General features: G+C 42.6%; 1 protein-coding gene across 1 annotated transcript in view; it reads left to right on the forward strand.

Annotated features, from left to right (window-relative positions):
* KCNJ14 (potassium inwardly rectifying channel subfamily J member 14) overlaps positions 1 to 18,987 on the forward strand; it is an 83,673-nt gene extending 64,686 nt beyond the window's left edge. Inside the window, exon 3 of the mRNA XM_082273195.1 lies at positions 17,596 to 18,987. Within this exon, the coding sequence (XP_082129321.1) occupies positions 17,596 to 18,165 (570 nt within the window). The 3' untranslated portion in view covers positions 18,166 to 18,987. The remainder of the gene's footprint in view (positions 1 to 17,595) is intronic.
* The last annotated feature ends 490 nt before the right edge of the window (positions 18,988 to 19,477 follow it).

The following is a 19,477-nucleotide window of genomic DNA, read 5'->3' on the forward strand; positions in this document are numbered from 1 at the left end:
GGCCCACTGCAAGAGTACTGTAACATTTTCTCCAGTTCAGACTATTGCTTTTCTAAACTAAAGGACTGTAAAATGCTCAGAAGGAAAAAAAAGTGTTCCGTAACAATGGGATCCAGAAAGTAGCAAGCTTTATATTAAAGTAGAGCACCAGAATGGGAATTATAAAGCCTTATGAATAAATATGAACGTGCTATACACATTGTATAATATTTTTTGTGTATCTTATTACTTCAATAAAAAGCTTGCTGGTTTCAGCGTCCAATTGTAATGTTTGTTTTTCTGTACTCCTAAGCTGATCAAATAGATAGTGGTTTAATGCAATGTACTTCACCAGTCAAAATACAATTCACAAATATAAATGTATACTGTAGCTGGAAATTTTAAGTTGTTAATTTCTTCGTTCAAACCTCATTAAAGATACACTGTCACCTTGCCCATGCAAGAGCCACATTAACACTCTTAGGCTTGCCATACACAATTCGACCCATTAATGAGCAGGCTGAATGTACCAAGTTGATTGATGGATCAACTTGGTTACAACCAGCCTGCCATATTCGCTTGTGATTATCGCAAGCGACTGCTATAGCTACTAGCAATAATCCCTGTATTCTCCTAGCGGGGATGGCTTCCGCCCGCTATGGTGCGGCACAGCAAAATGTTTACCACAGTCTTCAATTGCCAGGCAGTACCACCACAAAATGTGTCCTATTTAAGTTTACAAAGCTGCCCTGCATTGGGTGGAATGTGTGTGCACGCAATGCATGCAGTTGTGGTGCAGTGCAGTGCAGAGGGCTTTCAATGCTTAATGTGGAAATCCAGGATTTAAATGAACTAAGCCTAAAATTGCTCTCACCCCCCTTCACAATTCTATTCTAACTACCCTTTAAAAAGGAAGATGGATATAGATACCTAGATTCCTATTCTGAGGGCGCTCTGGTCCGGTCACATGATCAGCTCCCAGCAGCCAGGGAGAGGAGGGACAACTGACAACGGATGCCCCATAGTAAGGCTATGGGTGATGTCACCACCCAGGCATTGCAGCCATTGTGGGCAATCTCTCCTCTCCCCTGAAGCTGGCAGCTGGGGAGATCATGTGACTGGAACATTCTTTGGAATAGATAAATATATATATCCTCCTTGTACAGGGTAGTTAGAATAGGATTTAGAAAGAGGGAGCAGTTTTAGGCTGAGTTATCGATCCTGGACTTCGACTTTAATGCAAGTGGTGAGGAGGTGATATATTGCCTCCAAGCCATCTGTCAAATGCCTCTGAAAAGTGATTTACTGCAGATTGGTTATCAGAGAGATGGCAATGAGGGCCACACATATATATAGGTATATTATACTCACTTAGCATGTGCTCGCTTGCCACTCTTTCCAACATGGCAGCAGGCAACACTACCTGGCACTTTCAGATGTGGAAGAACATGTGACCTGCTCCATTCTGGCAGTGAACAGATCTGGCAGGGAATTGATAGTTGGATCACTGTCACATGACTAAGGAAGTGATGTCACTGCTCTCCCAGTTTTCTGACATGGCTGGCTTTAGTGTCAGCTGCAACCGAGGAAGTAACATAGAGAGAATGCAGGCTAGGTGAGTATAAAGGGATCAGGGAAGCCCATTTGCAGAGGCTTTGTCACTTTGCCCTGCATTGGAAAGTGGGCAAGGTAACAGTGTCTCTTGAAGTATTAGCCAAATTGCATTATACATGTTTTACTTTTCAGGAGTCATATCTAGTAAAAAGGCTCATCTGACCACCCTCTTTTGTCTTTTGGGAATGCTAAGCCAATGCAGCACTTTTGCTTCACAAATGTTATGTACATTATGATAGGGTCAAGCCTTAGAAGCCAATTGCCAATATAAACACAGGAGGAACAACACCACCACCCATGAATTCTGTTGCAGTAATGCTTATACCATGGAGTACAGGTGACATTATGATCCATAGACCTTTAACTTGAATACAATCAGAATTTTGCCAGAAAAGAAGTCACTTGAAAACTAGCCAACTCTGTGAATATTGTTTTAAGAATACTTATATGAATGTATATAATGAATAAATAAAGTAACTAATAGAAGAAAAAGGTTATTACTACTTCTTAAAAATGTAAAATATAGGTAGGTGTAAACCTTAACCGAAACAATAAAAAGGATTGCCTTTTTTAATTAAAATACTCGTTTACACATTATTTCATATTTTGTTTCATATCACTGATACAGACTCTTTGTAGCCACCTTTAGTCTAAATAAATGTACTCCATTGCATGGCCTTTTTTAGGACAACTTTCATGACGGTGACAACTTTGTATTACGCCTGCATATTATGTGTGGAAACAGCCACTTGTAGTCCCGGGAAGCATGTGTGATAGGGTGACATTGCAGTAGAACAATTAGGAGACTGTGACAAAGCATTAACACTCTACAAATGGAAGTGCCTGAACAAGGACGTTTATAGTAGGACCACCGGTGATTATTTTATGAAAATTACAGATTTTAAGTGCAACCCACACGGGGATGCACGGGTGTTTTGTGCATCTCCATGGAGGCAGTCCCATTGATGTCAATTGGGACACAGCGGCTGCACGGACATAGCTGCTGCTCTCAATTTGACACCTGTGCGGGTGCACGACCCCAAATGCAGACAGTACATTGAAGTTCAGCAATTAAAGACTTGAGCCCAAATGCAGGTGCCATGGTGTCCGGATAAATCCTGGTACTGGATACATTGAATAATACAGCCGCTGCTTGAGGAAAGCCTCCTCTACAGTCCCCAATGTGGGCACAGGAATTCATTGATCAACCAGTCAGATCAGCTGACTGATTACACACTGCCATTCAACAAACTCGTTTTTTTTCTTGTCAAATTTGTTTTATTGAGTTTTACCATGTTATACAAGGAGGTTTAGATGCAACAATAAGAAAGTAACATCATAAAGTATGGGTATAACCATAATTACAGATACAAAGTAATATAATGAATACCATGTAGTTCAAAAATAAGTATAGCAAATAGGAAAATTCATCCTTGAAAATTTTTAGAAAGGATCAAAATCTAGTATATCATACCGACTAAGATGTGAAGCTTATTAAAGCACAACAATATAATGTTACAAGTATAGAGAACATAGGTATAAATGTTGCTACCTGAACCACATTGGAAGAGTAAAAGAAGGGAAAAAGAGGAGCAAGAAAAGAAAGGAGAATGGGAAAATGAAATAGGAATAAGAGAAAAAAAAAAAAGGATAGGGATAAGGTTAAATATAATTACCGGTTAATGTGCGACCTCAAGCGTTTAATATACATACAAGAAGCTCGAATGTAAAAATACGTCACCAAGGCATCAATAAGGATTCATCAAAGTTGGAGGGTAAATAGTGTGTGACCCAAGGGCACCAAATTTTCTCAAAGTTGCAAATTTTGTCACGAGTGATGGTTTCTATTTTGGCGTGGATCATAGCTTGGTTAACTCTATGTTTGGCTTCAGCCATTATCAGCGTTGGGGATTTCCAGGCCTTGGCGATGGTCTGTTTCGCAGCCGTATGAATTCGGTTTTTATGTAGCGTGTTTTATACAGGTTGTATATTTAACTTTTTAAATCTAATACTACTGCTCTGTGACAGTAGGACAGTCATCATTGGGGAACATTAGGGTGCAATGGCTCTCCACAATGAATCACATACTCCCTACTATTTCTTTCACAGCATGGGTGCCCATCCAAAGTTGTTACAGGGCCCCACCTCTGCTCATTGTCTGGGTCATGTTCAGTCTTGTGGGCTTGGAACCATCTACACTACCCTTTCTGCACCCATGATAATTCTGTCACTGTTGCTAAATTTACCAGTGAAATTTAACAAGTTTATTCAACAGTATAAAAAAAAGAAAGATACTTTTTTTGACTACCCAGAAGGTTTTACCCCCTTACAGACCAGGCCATTTTTTGCTATGTGGTGCTGTGTTACTTGAACCACTTGCCGACCGCTCACATTGAGCGTACTGCGGCAAAGTGGCTCGTTATCGTCCAGCGACGTAGGTCTATGTCGCTGGACTCCTCCCCTTGTGGGCAGCGCGCGCGCCGCCGGAGGCTCGCTCCCGCTGTATTCAGACACAGCGTGAGTCGAGCCAGGGGAGGAGAGGCGGTGATCACCGCCGCTCTTCCCCAATCGTCAGTGATCGAGTGAGGAGATCTGCCCGCTTGTGTAAACAAAGCGGGCGGATCTCCTATGTGACAGACAGTCACAGATTACAGGATTCAGCATAGCTGAACCTGCGATCTGTGCCTGTGTCACACAAACCCCTCCCCCCACACACGTCAGTAAGCACCAGGCATACATTAACCCCTTGATCACCAATAAAAGTTAACCCCTTCCCTGCCAGTGTCATTTTTACAGTAACAGTGCATATTTATAGCACTGATTACTTTAGTAATGTCACTGGTACCCCCAAAAGTGTCAAAAATGTCAGTTAGGGGTCCGATCTGTCCGCCGCAATGTCGCAGTCATTGCAGATTGCCGCCATTACTCATTAAAAAAAAAAACAATAAAAATGACATAAATTTCCCGTAGTTAGTAGCTGCGATAACTTTTGCGCAAACCAATCAGAATACATTTATTGCGATTTTTTTTTTTTACCAAACATATGTAGCAGAAAACAAATTGGTCTAAAATGTTAAAAAATTTTGATTTTTACATTTTTTGGGGGGAATTTCATATAAAAAAATGTGAAAAATATTGTTATTTTTTCAAAATTGTCGCTCTTTTTTTGTTTATTGCGCAAAAACGAAAAATCGCACAGGTGATCAAATACCACCAAAAGAAAGCTCTATTTGTGGGGGAAAAATGTAATTTGGGTACAGCATCGCACGACTGCGCAATTGTCCGTTAAAGTAACGCAGTGCCGAATCGCAAAATATGGCCTGGTCAGGAATGGGGTAAAATCTTCCGGCCTTAAAGCTGTTAAAAATACGCTCATTGAGAATTTTTTTGTCAAAGACATGTAGCTAAATACATTTTAGCCTAAATATATGACAAAAATTGAATATATTGGATATTTTTTAACTGTCAAAGTAGAAAAATATTGTTATTTTTTCAAAATTTTTGCTTTTTTTTATTAATATCGCAATAAATGAAAAGCACAGAGGTGATCAAATACCACCAAAAGAAAGCTCTGTTTGTGGGAAAAAAAGGACGTAAATTTGGTTTTGGTACGGCACTGCATGACTGCGCAATTGTCAGTTAAAGTTGCACAGTGCCGAATCGCAAAAAGTGGCCTGGACGTAAAGCCGGAAAATCCTCCGGTCCTAAAGTGGTTAACTGGCAATAGTCAGTGTATATTGATTGGTTTGTGCAAAAGTTATAGCGTCTACAAACGATGGGATATTTTTATGACATTTTTTAAAATTCATTTTTAACTAGTAAGCGCAGCGATCAGCAAATTATAGTGAGACTGCGACATTGCGGCGGACAATTTAGACACCTAACTGACACTTTTGACACTTTTTTTGACCAGTGACATTATTACAGTGATAAACAAAAAAAAAAACATAAGCACTCTATAGGCTGAGAAGAGAGCGGCATATGGAGGAGTAAGTTCTAGTTAAAATGTCCATAAAGTTCAAGCATGGGCTGGTTGCTGGACAATAGAGAAATACTAGCTGTAGAAGGCTGCAGGCTCTGATAAGAGCTAGAAGGAACTCTGTGGAAATGTACAACAAAATAGAAAAGAGCCATCTAAGTGCAGTATAAAAGATGCGTTTAATAACAACAGACAAATGCAAACTCACAGGATGGCCATGATAAACCGGCATACAAAGGGCTCATCCACTGCAGTGGGAGAACGTGCAGTGGGGATCCAGGGAATCTTCACTGGTTCCGGCTGTGCTGGTGGCTCCCAGCACTTCCGGTTACACGGTGTCCCTCAGAGAAGATCCACTGACTTCACTTTCGGGTAAAAGATGGAGTGGGAGATGCATGCGTTCAAAGCATGCGTGCTTCTTCCTGAGGAAGAAGCATGCATGCTTCTTCCTCAGACAGAGTTGTATAAAGTACTCGAAACCCATACTTGAGTAAAAGTATAAGTGCTCGATCAAAAAGTGACTTGAGTAGAAGTGGAAGTGCTCAATAAAAAAGTGACTTGAGTAGAAGTACTAAAGTATTCAACATTTTTTGTACTTAAGTATTGCAAGTAGTTTTTTTTTTAAATTTTGCTACTCAAGTACTAAAAGTAAAAGTACCAGTAGTTTTGAAAAAGAATTGCTACTCAAGTACTGAAAGTAAAAGTACAAGTACGGTGTTATGTAGTTATTAAAGAAAGAAGTCAAAGGTTTGAATATCATATTGTTTTTTACTATTTCAAATGCATCTTTTATTTATACATACAGTAGCATTTATTTTCGTATGCGCTGATAATACACATGTTTTGAGCTTCATGAAACCTGCCATTTACTGTTCTGGCAGTGGTAATTTTTATAATAGTAACTAGTGTTGAGCTAACACGGACTGTATTATTCGGGTTCGTACCGAATAATTGGATTTTTGTTACCCGAACACGGACCCGAAAACTTTACTGTATGTTCGGGTTAAAAGTCTGTGTTCGCTCATTTTATTTCCGGGTTTGTATGTAATGGCGCGCTTTTAATGGCGGGCTTTCAACATCCAATCAACAAGCATTTAACTGGTGTGCCTTAAGCCATCCCAGCCATGCCTACTAATGTATTAGTAGCTGTGATTGGCCATCTGAAGCATGTGACCATGTCTTTATAAGTTCGAGACCGAGTGCCGCTGCGTCATTCTGCTGTAGTATAGGGACAGAGCACACATCATACGTGCTGGCTGCTGATTAGGGACAGACAGTAAAAAATTATATTGTATCCGAAAAGAATGCAGGGTCAGGTCGGAGTGCAGGCAGGGCGAGTTATTAGGGCATTTTAGGGCGAGGCTGGAGAATAGGCAGGGTCAGTGTTCTACAATCGATTTTGCTGTGTGGGGGGTTGTGCCAGTAAACAGTAAAAAATAGTAATCAGGGCCTAGTCTGGGTCTGTACGTGTGAGATAGATACACCTTTTGATATCATATTTTCTATTCCGCTATTCAATCTACACCCTTAGGGTAAAAAGAATTAAATTGCGGGATAGTCTGTATCGGTACGTGTGAGATACACCTTTCCAATTTTTGGGGCGCATCTCATACCGCCGAGGATTGCAGGGTGCTTCAGTTTGCCTCCTGCCTGTTCCGAACTCCTCCTACTCCTCATCCTGCCTTTGGGGTACAAAAAATAGTAATCAGGGCCTAGTCTGGGTCTGTACGTGTGAGATAGATACACCTTTTGATATCATATTTTCTATTCCGCTATTCAATCTACACACTAGGGGTAAAAAGAATTAAATTGCGGCATAGTCTGTATCGGTACGTGTGAGATACACCTTTCCAATTTTTGGGGCTCATCTTACACCGCAGAGGATTGCAGGGTGCTTCAGTTTGCCTCCTGCCTGTTCCGAACTCCTCCTACTCCTCATCCTGCCTTTAGGGTACAAAAAATAGTAATCAGGGCCTAGTCTGGGTCTGTACGTGTGAGATAGATACACCTTTTGATATCATATTTTCTATTCCGCTATTCAATCTACACCCTTGGGGTAAAAAGAATTAAATTGCGGGATAGTCTGTATCGGTACGTGTGAGATACACCTTCCAAATTTTTGGGGCGCATCTTCCACCGCCGAGGATTGCAGGGTGCTTCAGTTTGCCTCCTGTTCCGAACTCCTCCTACTCCTCATCCTCATCCTGCCTTTAGGGTACAAAACATTGTAATCGGGGCCTAGTCTGTGTTTGTACGTGTGAGATACACCGTTTTATAAAAAATTTTCTATTCCGCTATTCAATATACACCCTTTTTGAGTGTAAAAAATGCAATTACGGCATAGTCTGTATCGGTACGTTTGAGATACACCTTTTACATTTATTTGGCGCATCTACTTCCACCGCCGAGGATTGCAGGGCGCTTCAGTTTGCCTCCTGTTCCGAACTCCTCCTACTCCTCTTCCTCATCCTCATCCTCCCTTTAGGGTACAAAAAATTGTAATCGGGGCCTAGTCTGTGTTTGTACGTGTGAGATACACCGTTTTATAATTTTTTTTCTATTCCGCTATTCAATATACACCCTTTTGGAGTGTAAAAAATTAATTTGCGGCATAGTTTGCATATTTAACTGTGAGATACACCCGTGCGATACTGTTGTTGTTTTGTTCCGCTATTCAATAAACACCTTTCTAGGGCAAGATCATAAATTACAGAAATATGAGGAGACCGTCAAATAGGGGCCGTGGCCTGGGTCGTGGTGCTGCTGGTAGAGCTCCTGTTGCAAGGAGAGGACGTGGTCGATCTGTGCCAGCTACACGCACAAGTGAAACACCTTCCTCAAGTGTGAGTAGGCGACAGAACCTGCAGCAGTATTTGGTAGGGCATCATGCGCCTCTACAAGTGATGAGGCCAGAAGAAGTGCAGGCGATAGTAGATTGGGTTGCTGACAGTGCCTCCAGTTCCTTCACATTGTCTCCCACCCAGTCTACTGCAGAAAGGTCAGAGTTGGCACCTGCAGCCGATGTCCAACCGTCTTTCACCTCACCCCCTTGCAAATCAGGCAAGCAGTCTGAGCCCCAAGCGGCACTCAGAATTGTGGAGACCGACAAGGAGGGCAGGGGTGAAGACTGGGTGGAAGATGATGTGGAGGACGATGAGGTCCTCGACCCCACATGGAATGAAGGTCATGCAGGTGACCTGAGTAGTTTGGAGGAAGAGGCGGTGGTCGCACAGAGCCACCAGCACAGCTTAAGAGGGAGCAGGGTGCAGAAGCGGAGCGGCCGTGCCCTAGACACTACGCCTGCTACTGCCCAACGCAGCAAGGGACCGAGCGCACCACAGCCAGCTCAAAGGAGTTCTCTAACGTGGAAGTTCTTCAGAAAATGTGCTGATGACAGGACACGAGTGGTTTGCACCCTGTGCAATCAGAGCCTGAAGCGAGGCATAAACCTTCTCAACCTGAGCACAACCTGCATGATCAGGCATCTAAGTGCAAAGCACGAGCTGCAGTGGAGTAGACACCTTCAAAACCAAGAAAGGTCTCTGGCTCCTCCTGCTTCCTCTTCTGCTGCAGTCTCGGCCTCTTCATCCACCTCTGTAGTGATACCGGCACCTGCCACCCCGCAAACAGACGATCTGTCACCACCTGGGTCACCAACCATCTCCACAATGTCCCGTGGAAGCGTTCAGCTTTCCATCTCCCAAACACTTGAAGAGGAAGTACCCCCCTACCCACCCGCGATCCCTGGCCCTGAATGCCAGCATTTCAAAATTCTTGGCCTTTGAAATGCTGTCATTCCGTCTGGTGGAGACGCACAGTTTTAAAAGCCTTATGTCGGTGGCTGTCCCACAGTACGTCGTGCCCAGCTGCACTACTTTTCCAGGCAAGCCATCCCTTCCCTGCACAACCAAGTGGGGAAAAAATCAGGTGTGCACTGCGCAACGCCATCTGTGCCAAGGTCCACCTAACTACCAATACGTGGACCAGTAAGCACGGTCAGGGGCGTTATATCTCCCTAACGGCACACTGGGTAAATGCAGTGGCGGATGGGCCTGAGGCGGATAGCAATTTGGCGCATGTCCTTCCACCACCGAAGATTGCAGGGCACTTCAGTTTGCCTCCTGTTCCTAACTCCTCCTACTCCGCTTCCTCATCCTCTACCACCTCCTCATCCGGTCAGCGTAACACCTTCACCACCAACTTCAGCACAGCCAGGGGTAAACGACAGCAGGCAGTTTTAAAACTTGCCTGTTTGGGGGAAAAACCACACACCGCACAGGAGTACAAATGAGTGGTTGCTGCCAGCGAGCCTCAAGCCCGGCCTGGTGGTGTGCGAAATCTCATAGCAGCTCTGGGCCTAGCCGGTTTCACGCACATCCCTTGCCTGGCGCATGTGCTGAATTTGGGGGTGCAGAGGTTCCTTAAAAATGACCCCGATATGTCAGAGCTGCTGCACAAAGTGCGGGCCGTCTGTGCGCACTTTCGGCGTTCTCACCCTGCTGCTGCTCGCCTGTCAGCGCTGCAGCGTAACTTTGGCCTTCCCGCTCACCGCCTAATATGTGACGTGCCCACAAGGTGGAACTCCACCTTGCACATGCTGGAAAGACTGTGCGAGCAGCAGCAGGCCATAGTGGAGTTTCAGCTGCAGCACGCACGCGTGAGTCACTCTGCGGAACAGCACCACTTCACCACCAATAACTGGGCCTCCATGCGAGACCTGTGTGCCTTGTTGCGCTGTTTTGAGTACTCCACCAACATGGCCAGTGCCGATGACGCCATTGTCAGCTTAACTATCCCACTTCTATGCCTCCTTCAAAAAACGATTCGGGCGATGATGGAAGGGGATGTGGCACAGGATGAGGAGGAGGAGGAGGAGGATGAAGAGGTAACATTTCCAAGGCTTTCAGGGCAGTCATTCGCAAGTGGCTCCGAGGGTGGGTTCCTGCACACACAAACGCCAGGGACACAATTGTCCAGCAGGGGCACAGTTCTTGAGGATGAGGAGGAGGAGATGGAGGAGGAGATGGAACCATGTTCACAGCAGGGTGGCACCCAGGCCAGCTCATGGCCATCACTGGTGCGTGGCTGGGGGGATACAGAGGACACAGACAATACACCTCCCACAGAGGACAGCCTTTCGTTGCCTCTGGGCAGCCTGGCACACATGAGCGATTACATGCTGCAGTGTCTCCACAACGACCGCCGAGTTGTCCACATTCTAACTTGTGCTGATTACTGGGTGGCCACGCTGCTGGATCCCTGTTACAAGGACAACGTACCGTCCTTAATTCACTCACTGGAGCGCGATCGCAAGATGCGCGAGTACAAGCGCACGCTGGTAGACGCGATGCTGCTGGCATTCCCACCTGACAGCGGGGCCACAGTGGAAGCACAAGGCCAAGGCAGAGGAGGAGGAGGAAGAGGTCGCCAACGCAACCAGGGGACCGCCAGCACCTCAGAAGGCAGGGTTAGCATGGCCGAAATGTGGAAAAGCTTTGTCAGCACGCCACAACAAACAGCAGCACCAGCAGCTCATATGGAACGTCTTAGCAGGAGGCAGCATTTCAGCAGCATGGTGGAGCAGTATGTGTGCACACGCCTACATGTAGTGAATGACGGGTCTGCCCCCTTCAACTTCTGGGTCTCCATATTGGGCACATGGCCTGAGCTTGCCCTTTACGCCTTGGAGGTGCTGGCGTGCCCTGCAGCCAGTGTATTATCTGAACGTGTAGTTAGCACAGCTGGGGGCGTTATCACAGACAAGCGCAGCCGCCTGTCCAGAGACAATGTGGACAAGCTCACGTTCATTAAAATGAACCAGGCATGGATCCCACAGGACTTTTCCGTACCTTGTGCAGAATAGAGATGGATACCGACCTTACCCAGCCATTGTTCTATTTTTGATCTTTCTCACTCTTTTGGGGTGTACCCTCATTTATAATGACTGAAAAAAAGCAGTGTTGGCTACCTCGTCCTCCTCCACCGCCGCTTCCACCTACACCGCCACATCCACCACCACCTCAACCTCCCTCCTACTCCATATGGGCCTCGTCCTTCACAGATGAAGAAAATTGTTTATTTTTCTGTTTTTTTTTGTTGTTTTAAGCTATTTCCTTATCCACATTTGTTTGCAGAGCACTTGCCATGCTCTTAACTGTGTTTTGCTGCCATTTCCAGCACTCTAGCCCTTTCCATTGGTGTTTTAGAGCCATTTTAGTGCCTGAAAGTTCGGGTCCCCATTGACTTCAATGGGGTTCGGTGTCCGGGTAAAGTTCGGAAAAAGTCCAGGATACGGACCCGGACTTTTTTTTCAAGTTCGGCCGAACCCGCCGAACACGGACATCCAGGTGTCCGCTCAACTCTAATAGTAACGAGTAACTATGCAGCACAAAAAAAAATATCGGAGTAGAAGTATTGAAATCATCGAAAAAATGTAGTGAAGTAAAAGTGGAAGTAGGAGAAAAAAATTCTACTCCAGGAAAGTACAGATACCGCCTTTCGGTACTTAAGTACAGTATTGCAGTAGTTCTACTTAGTTACTATACATCTCTGTCCTCAGAAGCATATTGCATGCTTCGTATGCACTCATCTCCCACTCCACCTTCTACCCGGAAGTGAAGTCAGCGGATCTTCTCTGAGGGACACCGCGTACCCGGAAGTGCTGGGAGCCACCAGCACAGCTAGAACCAGTGAAGATTCCCTGGATCCCCACTGCTCGTCCTCCCACTGGAGTGGATGAACCCTTTACATGCCGGTTTATCATGCCCATCCTGTGAGTTTGCATTTATCTATTGTTATTAAACGCATGTTTTATACTGCACTTAGATGGCGCTGCTCTCCTTTCTCTTTTATTATTACAGTGATCAGTGCTAAAAAATTTTACACTTTCTTTACTAATGATAATGGCAGGGAAGGGATTAACACCAGGGGCAATCAAAGGGTTAAATGTGTTCCTTGGGAGCGCTTTCTAACTGTGGGGGGGCTGCTCTGACTGGTAGAATACAGATATCGGTGTTCCTGCTTTGCACAAGATGTCTGTCTTCCTCCCTGTCAGAACGGGGATCTGCCTTGCTTACATCAGCAGACTGGCGTTCTTTGTCTCTCGGGATCGATCGCAGGAGGCCGGTGGACCTACTGATTGGCTAGAGGGGGAGCCCCCTGGAGCCTCTGCATGAAATGACTTACAGGTACGTGATTTTGTGCAGCGGAGCCAACTTGCCGCAGTAAAAGTATGTTAGGTGGCCGGAAAATGGTTAAGTAATATGAGTTAAAGGAGAAAGTTCAGTTATCCTTTTTACCTAACCCCCTTATCTGAATTTGACAGCCAAGACTTCCAGCAACATTCACAGGCATCTCCCTTTTCCCCTGGCAGCCCCTGTGCAGTCAATCCTCAAGGCTTTCTCTGGAAACAAGGGATGAGTGGAACTTCCCAATCAACATTCATTATTATTTTTAATCCTTATGCTGATAGCATTAGTAAATGGATAGGAAAGTATATCATATTTACTTGTTTTAAACTTTTTTTTTACATTTCTTCAGTTACTTCCTGGCGTCTTGCTTAGACAAATGATGCCATACATCCCAGGAGTCTTCGGGAGGAGAGGGGAGGAGAGGAGGAGGGGTTTTCTCAGCTAAGTACACCCTCCTGCATGCATGCTTGAGCTAAGGGCAGATGTATTCTAAGTAAATGCTACATGAATCATCTGCCCTTACTCATGATAACTGTGGACACAAATGCTAGGGGTTGTTTTTCATAGTGGTTTCTCAGCAAAATAAAGCATGGAAACATGGATGGATGAGGAAGTCTGCTTTGAATATTAAAAATGAATTAAATAGTATTTTTGGTTTGTGGTTATCAGATGCAGTGAAAATAGACTTTAATGTGAAGTTTTTCATTCTCTAAGATCTTTAAAGCAGAGTTGCCTGCCTGTAAAAACATAAAATAAAAGTCAGGAGCTACAAATACTGTAGCTGCTGACTTTTAATATAAAGACACTTACCTGTCCATGAATACAACGGTGTCGGCACCCCTAGCCGATATGTCGACTTTGGGTGAAGGTGCCAGCATCTTCACTAGGGGAAACAAGAAGTGAAGCCTTGTGAGTTTACAGCCTGTTTCCTACTGCTCATGCACGAGTCGCGCTGCACTTTCTGAATGGCCCCGCTGTCTTTTGGGACCTGTGTGTCCCAGCAATAGGGGAAGGGGCCAGAAATGTAATAGATTGTTGCAATCTCCATGCAGCAATCTTACCCAGAAGTGGGAGTGGGTACCTGGTTTTGACCTGGCTTTGACAGGTATCTGCTCCCCCCCCAAAAAAAAGTGCCAAATGTGGCAGTGGAGGGTGCAAACTAGGGGAGCTTCCTCTTTTGGGTGGAGCTCCACTTTAAAGTCAGGTTTTAGTTGGTTTACAGGAGCTTAGAAACACTTTGTTAACATTAGAGGGCTGCCAGCCTACCAAGATCTGCTCTAACATAAAAACAGTGACTGTGTTGTGAAATTTGAAAGCTAATTTCTTCACAATGCTTAGAGATACAGAGTTGAATGGGGGTTTGTTTTAACCACTTTAAGACTGGAAGGATTTGCCCCCTTCCTGACCAGGCCCTATTTTGCGATTCAACACTGCGTTACTTTAACGGACAATTGTGCGGTTGTGTGATGCTGTACCCAAACAAAATTTACGTAATTTCCCCCCCCCCCCCAACAAATAGAGCTTTCTTTTGGTGGTATTTGATCCCCATTTGCGATTTTTATTTTTTGTGCTATAAACAAAAAAATAGCGACAATTTTGAAAAAAAAAAAAAAAAAAAACAATATTTTTCACATTGACATTCCCCCCCCCAAAAAAATGTAAAAATCAAATTTTTTTAACATTTTAGACCAATTTGTTTTCTGCTACATATTCTTGGTAAAAAAAAATCGCAATAAGCGTATTTTGATTGGTTTGCGCAAAAGTTATCGCATCTACTCACTACGGGAAAGATTTATGTCATTTTTATTGTTTTTTTTTTTTACTAGTAATGGCAGCGAGCTGCGATTTTTTGCGGGACTGCGACATTGCGGTGGACAGATCGGACCACTAACTTACATTTTTGACACTTTTGGGGGTACCAGTGACATTACTACAGTAATCAGTGCTATACATATGCACTGTTACTGTAATAATGACATTAGCAGGGAAGGGGTTAACCCTGTGGGTGAGCAAGGGGTTAAATGTAAGCCTAGGGGAGTGATTCTAACTGTGGGGGGGCGTGGCTTCTGAAATGACCATAGAGACATATTATCCTATATAGAAGGATCACATGATCTCTATGATCATCCCAGGGAGAAGGACAGTCGGCTGTGTTTACAACAGCCGACTGTCCTTCTCTCTCAGCGGGGAACGATTGCGGGTGTCAGGTGGCATCAGAGCCACCTGACACAGGCATCGGCTTCCCCTAGACTCCATGTACATGTACCACGTTTTGCCCAGGCGCGGCTGCCTGCCACATTACATCTGCGGCGGGCGGTCGTAAAGGTGTTAAAGTGCTTTTATTGCTTGTGCAAAACAAGTAAATAATTTTGTGTGCATGATCAGGGCGTGGGTTTACTTCAATAGCTAAAATATTTGCAATGTCAGATATACTGGATTCTTAATAATTTATATATCCTGTATTATTTTAAAGAGCCACTAAACTTTCATGTGAAAGCTATCAATGGCTTTCATATACACGTGAAGTTTCCATAAATCAGCTTTAAAAACGACTTTTTTAACATGGTAAATGTTTGTTCCTTTGGTGTCATCAGCCATGTTAAGCTGTAGAGAGGCTGCGAAGAGCACACCGAGCATGTCATCAGTGTCCTTCCAAAGGATTAGTTGACAGGAAGTCCAAAGTATGTAACTAAGTTCCTCTCCTAATAATACCAGTATGTTGTGTATTATTTGTATAAATTACATCATCTCTTTTATTAACTGCTTGGATATTGAAATAAAGTATTTTGACCATATGAATTATTTTTACCATTATGGCAATGTTCTCTAAGAAGCAGTAAATAAACAGTTCAAATAGCAGTACTCAAGGTCATATGAGGGTTATTTCGGGTTATATAATTTCATTTTCTGCTTAAGTAGTAATCCTATTTTTGATTTAGGATATGTTTTGCCTCTTTTGAAGGAAGTAGGAAATTAGAATTTGTTTGGGGGGGTTCAGCAACATTTTTTTAATAGATTAACAATATTGATGTAACTTGAGTTTAATGGGGCTTTTTGTGAATAATGTGCCAACACACAGTGACCCTTTGCACCAAGGAGTAAAACTGATTTTTTATGTTGTAATGCACATACACGTCATTGCTGGCCTTTGAACTATATTGTTGAATATTTAATTGACTTTTTGCTGTGATTAATGTGTATTTTACAATATATTAATCAACCTATAATCATTTAAAATTACAAAATTGCAGGCAAGACATTCAAATCATCAGTCTGTGAAAAAATAAGTTATCCATGTTTGCATTTTATTTTTGGACCATAATAAATTTAAAAATGATGTCCTATTAGGTTTTGGTATTCTAACAGAAAATAAAACCTACCAGATGATTGTTTTTCTGCAGTCATTACAAATTATACAGTATGAATTCCTCCCCATACCTTAAAGTGGTAATAAACACAAATTAAAATATTTATTATATTGCAGCTTACCATTTCTTAGATGTGATGGCTGCATTCATTTTATTTTTTAGGTTTTTCTTTGTCTCTTTTCATCTGGTGATCCAGCCAGTAAGTCTGTTGTTTTCCAAAAGAAAAGAACAAGCTCACCAGCAGAATGTATCAGTTACACAGATGAGACAAATCATTTAACAGTGATAGGGGTGCTCACAATGATCAGCTTTTATTTACACATGTAAAACCTTTATCCCGAAAAGAAAAGAAAAAAAAAAATGCTGTAACTGCTTATAAGGTATAAGCTGGAGTTTAGCTTCAATTTGTTAGTGTATTTAAATCTGTTAGTATATTTAATATTCCTCTCCCTCCAGACTGACAATGCTCCTGTCCAAAGGTGCTCTTATGCTCTTTTATCCTGAGTGGTGGCACTCTAATACAGGAAGTGTGTTACTGGCCAGATCACCGGGTGAAAACAGAGGGAAAAGAAAACTGATGCAGCCAATATATCTGATGTGTGGTGTGTGGTAAGCTGCAATATATTAGATTTTTGGTTTGGAGTTTAATACCGCTTTAATGCAGAGGTCTGCATTTGGATGGCCCGCAGCTAGAGTTAGTGGTGTGTCCTTGGACTCATATAAATTTGGGAATCAGATTAGTTGGTCTCTGGAACCCATGGGGGGGGGGGGGGGCTGATGCAAGAGGGCTCTTTGGTGTGGACCCTGATATGTGGGGGAGCTCTGATATGTAAGGGGGGTTCTGAAGTGATGTAGGAACTTCTGATGCGATAGGGGAACTCTGATGTGATGGGGGGCTTCTGCTGTGAAGCAGGGACTTCTGATGCTTTGGGGGTTTTCAATATGAAGTTATTTCTTGGATAATTGTTTTTTCAATTAAATACAAAATGTATTCATTATTTGTAACTTTTTTTATTCAGCCCACAAACATTTTTAAAAATACTATGTGGCCCATGTAATGAAAAGTTTCTAGACCCCTGCCTAAATGCATAAACTGCCATCATTAGGAACTAGCACAGCTGGGAGAAACCTTCAGCTCAGAAAGCCATAAAATGCAAAATAAAAAAAATAAAAAAACAGCAATTGCACATGACCTGACAACATATACATTTGCTAATAATATTTATTCAGGCCGTGGTCTTCTACAATTTTCCTTTTGTTATTATATTCTATTGAATCATTTATGTTAGGGAGTATATTAAGAATGAGCCATTGATTGGCTGATTAGGCAGAGCCAGACAATCAGAGGCTGTGCCAGAAGACATTTTCTGAATGATGATAGCGTTCACCTGACACCTTTTCTTTAATTGAATGGTAATATATAATCACTGATTTAATTTTTTTTTTTTTTTAATGTTTTAACTAGCCTAGAGTCACGCCTGAAGGAGAGTACCTACCACTGGACCATACAGATATCAACGTTGGGTTTGACAATGGCACAGACAGAATCTTCCTTGTGTCTCCAGTTACCATTGTCCATGAAATTGATGAAGAAAGTCCCCTGTATGAAATCAGTAAGGCAGACATGGAGACAGCTAACTTTGAACTAGTCGTCATTCTTGAAGGCATGGTAGAAGCTACAGCAATGACCACGCAATGCCGTAGTTCTTATCTTCCGTGTGAAATTCTTTGGGGGTGTCGATTTGAACCAGTCCTGTTTGAAAAACGTAATCATTATGAGGTGGACTACCTGCACTTCCATCGTACTTATGAAGTCACCAATACTCCAATATGCAGCGCCAAAGAGCTTTCCGAAAGGAAATATTCAGTGGTGAACCGCAGTTCGTTTTGCTATGAGAATGAAGTAGCTCTTAACTGCATCTGTGATGAGGAGACACCTGCTCTTGTGGACACAAAATCATTGAATGCTGAGGTATCTCTTGAGTTAGACATGCTAAGGGTGGTGGATCCTCTAGGGGAAATATTGCTAACATGATTTCATGAAAGGATTTTACTCAACCATTGGGTTTTTTTTTAGTGGGAACATAGCAGAGATCTGCTACGAATGAGGATGTCTTTTCTCCACTACATCTTTTACAGGAAAAAGACATATTTGAGGGAGAAAAGGCACATTTGCTGGACAAAGGTACAATCTAAACAAAGCTCCTACTGGTGCTTCTGCAGCATCCAGCTTTGCACAAATGATCAATGGATACTCAAGTCACCTGCTTTAACAATGTTAGATTGCTTTATTTCATTTCCTCCCTCTCAGCAAATGCAGCTTTTGCACTTTGTTTGGTGAACACAAGTAGCCAAGAGTTTATCACTCACACATAATGCAGCTTAAGCCTATCAATCATGTCAAAAGCATCAGCAAACTAAGGTTATGTTAAAATCCTCATTAAAAAAGACACAGGTGTCTTATTCTAACTAGGAGAACACGTTAATGACTTCTATGAAGTGTAGAATTATGATTCTCCCTAGATATCATATGGGTATTTGCTGAGATTTTCAGACGAAACACACAAAAAGCCAAATACAGCCGAGTACAGCAAACAATTCATACAATGATACCATGCTGTACCTGCCACATTCCTGAATGGGTGAGCTATTTTGAATTCTGACCGCAGAAATGTGTTATGATCTGTTAGCACTGTTGAGGAATATGCTATATATTCACCATAATAATGCATCAGAGTACAAAATGGCTTTCTTAACATGCATAGGAACCAGGCACGTGTTAACCATTTATTAAATACAACCCCACAAAAACTATTGTTATACAGTGTATTAATATCACATTTTTTTTTTAAGAAATAAAAAATCCCCCATAAAAAAACAGAAAAAACATAAGAAGGGGTATATGTTATGATAGAATGCATAAATGTTAGATGTCAAAGGTTTTTTCAAAAAAAATCTCAGTAACATGGCATACTTCTGAATCTTTTTTTCCCAAAAATGTATACAAATGTTTTCAGTACATTATGTGGCTGACTGAACAAAGTGACTAAATCTAAATCTTTGCTCTTTTGAGCTTTCAGTCAACTGTTGAATGGGTCTCTGGAAACTGTCCAAGAATAGCGTGGAAGGTCTCCGTTAGTCATATTATTTCCTGGGTGGTTTTGTTTTCGTTGAGTGGAATGCAGGGTTTTTCAACTAGTTTTTTAAGGTAGATCTAGATAATGTGATGGGCTGGCAGTTCAAGATCACTATACGGTTTAATAAAACTTGAAACAGAATGGTGTCAAAATTTTGCATCTAAAATTTATCTCAGCTACCCACAGAGTGCCAAATGTAAAAATTTGCAG

This window comes from Pelophylax lessonae (genome assembly GCF_965119305.1).
Source record: "Pelophylax lessonae genome assembly, chromosome: 12".
NCBI classification, from domain to species: Eukaryota; Metazoa; Chordata; class Amphibia; order Anura; family Ranidae; genus Pelophylax; species Pelophylax lessonae.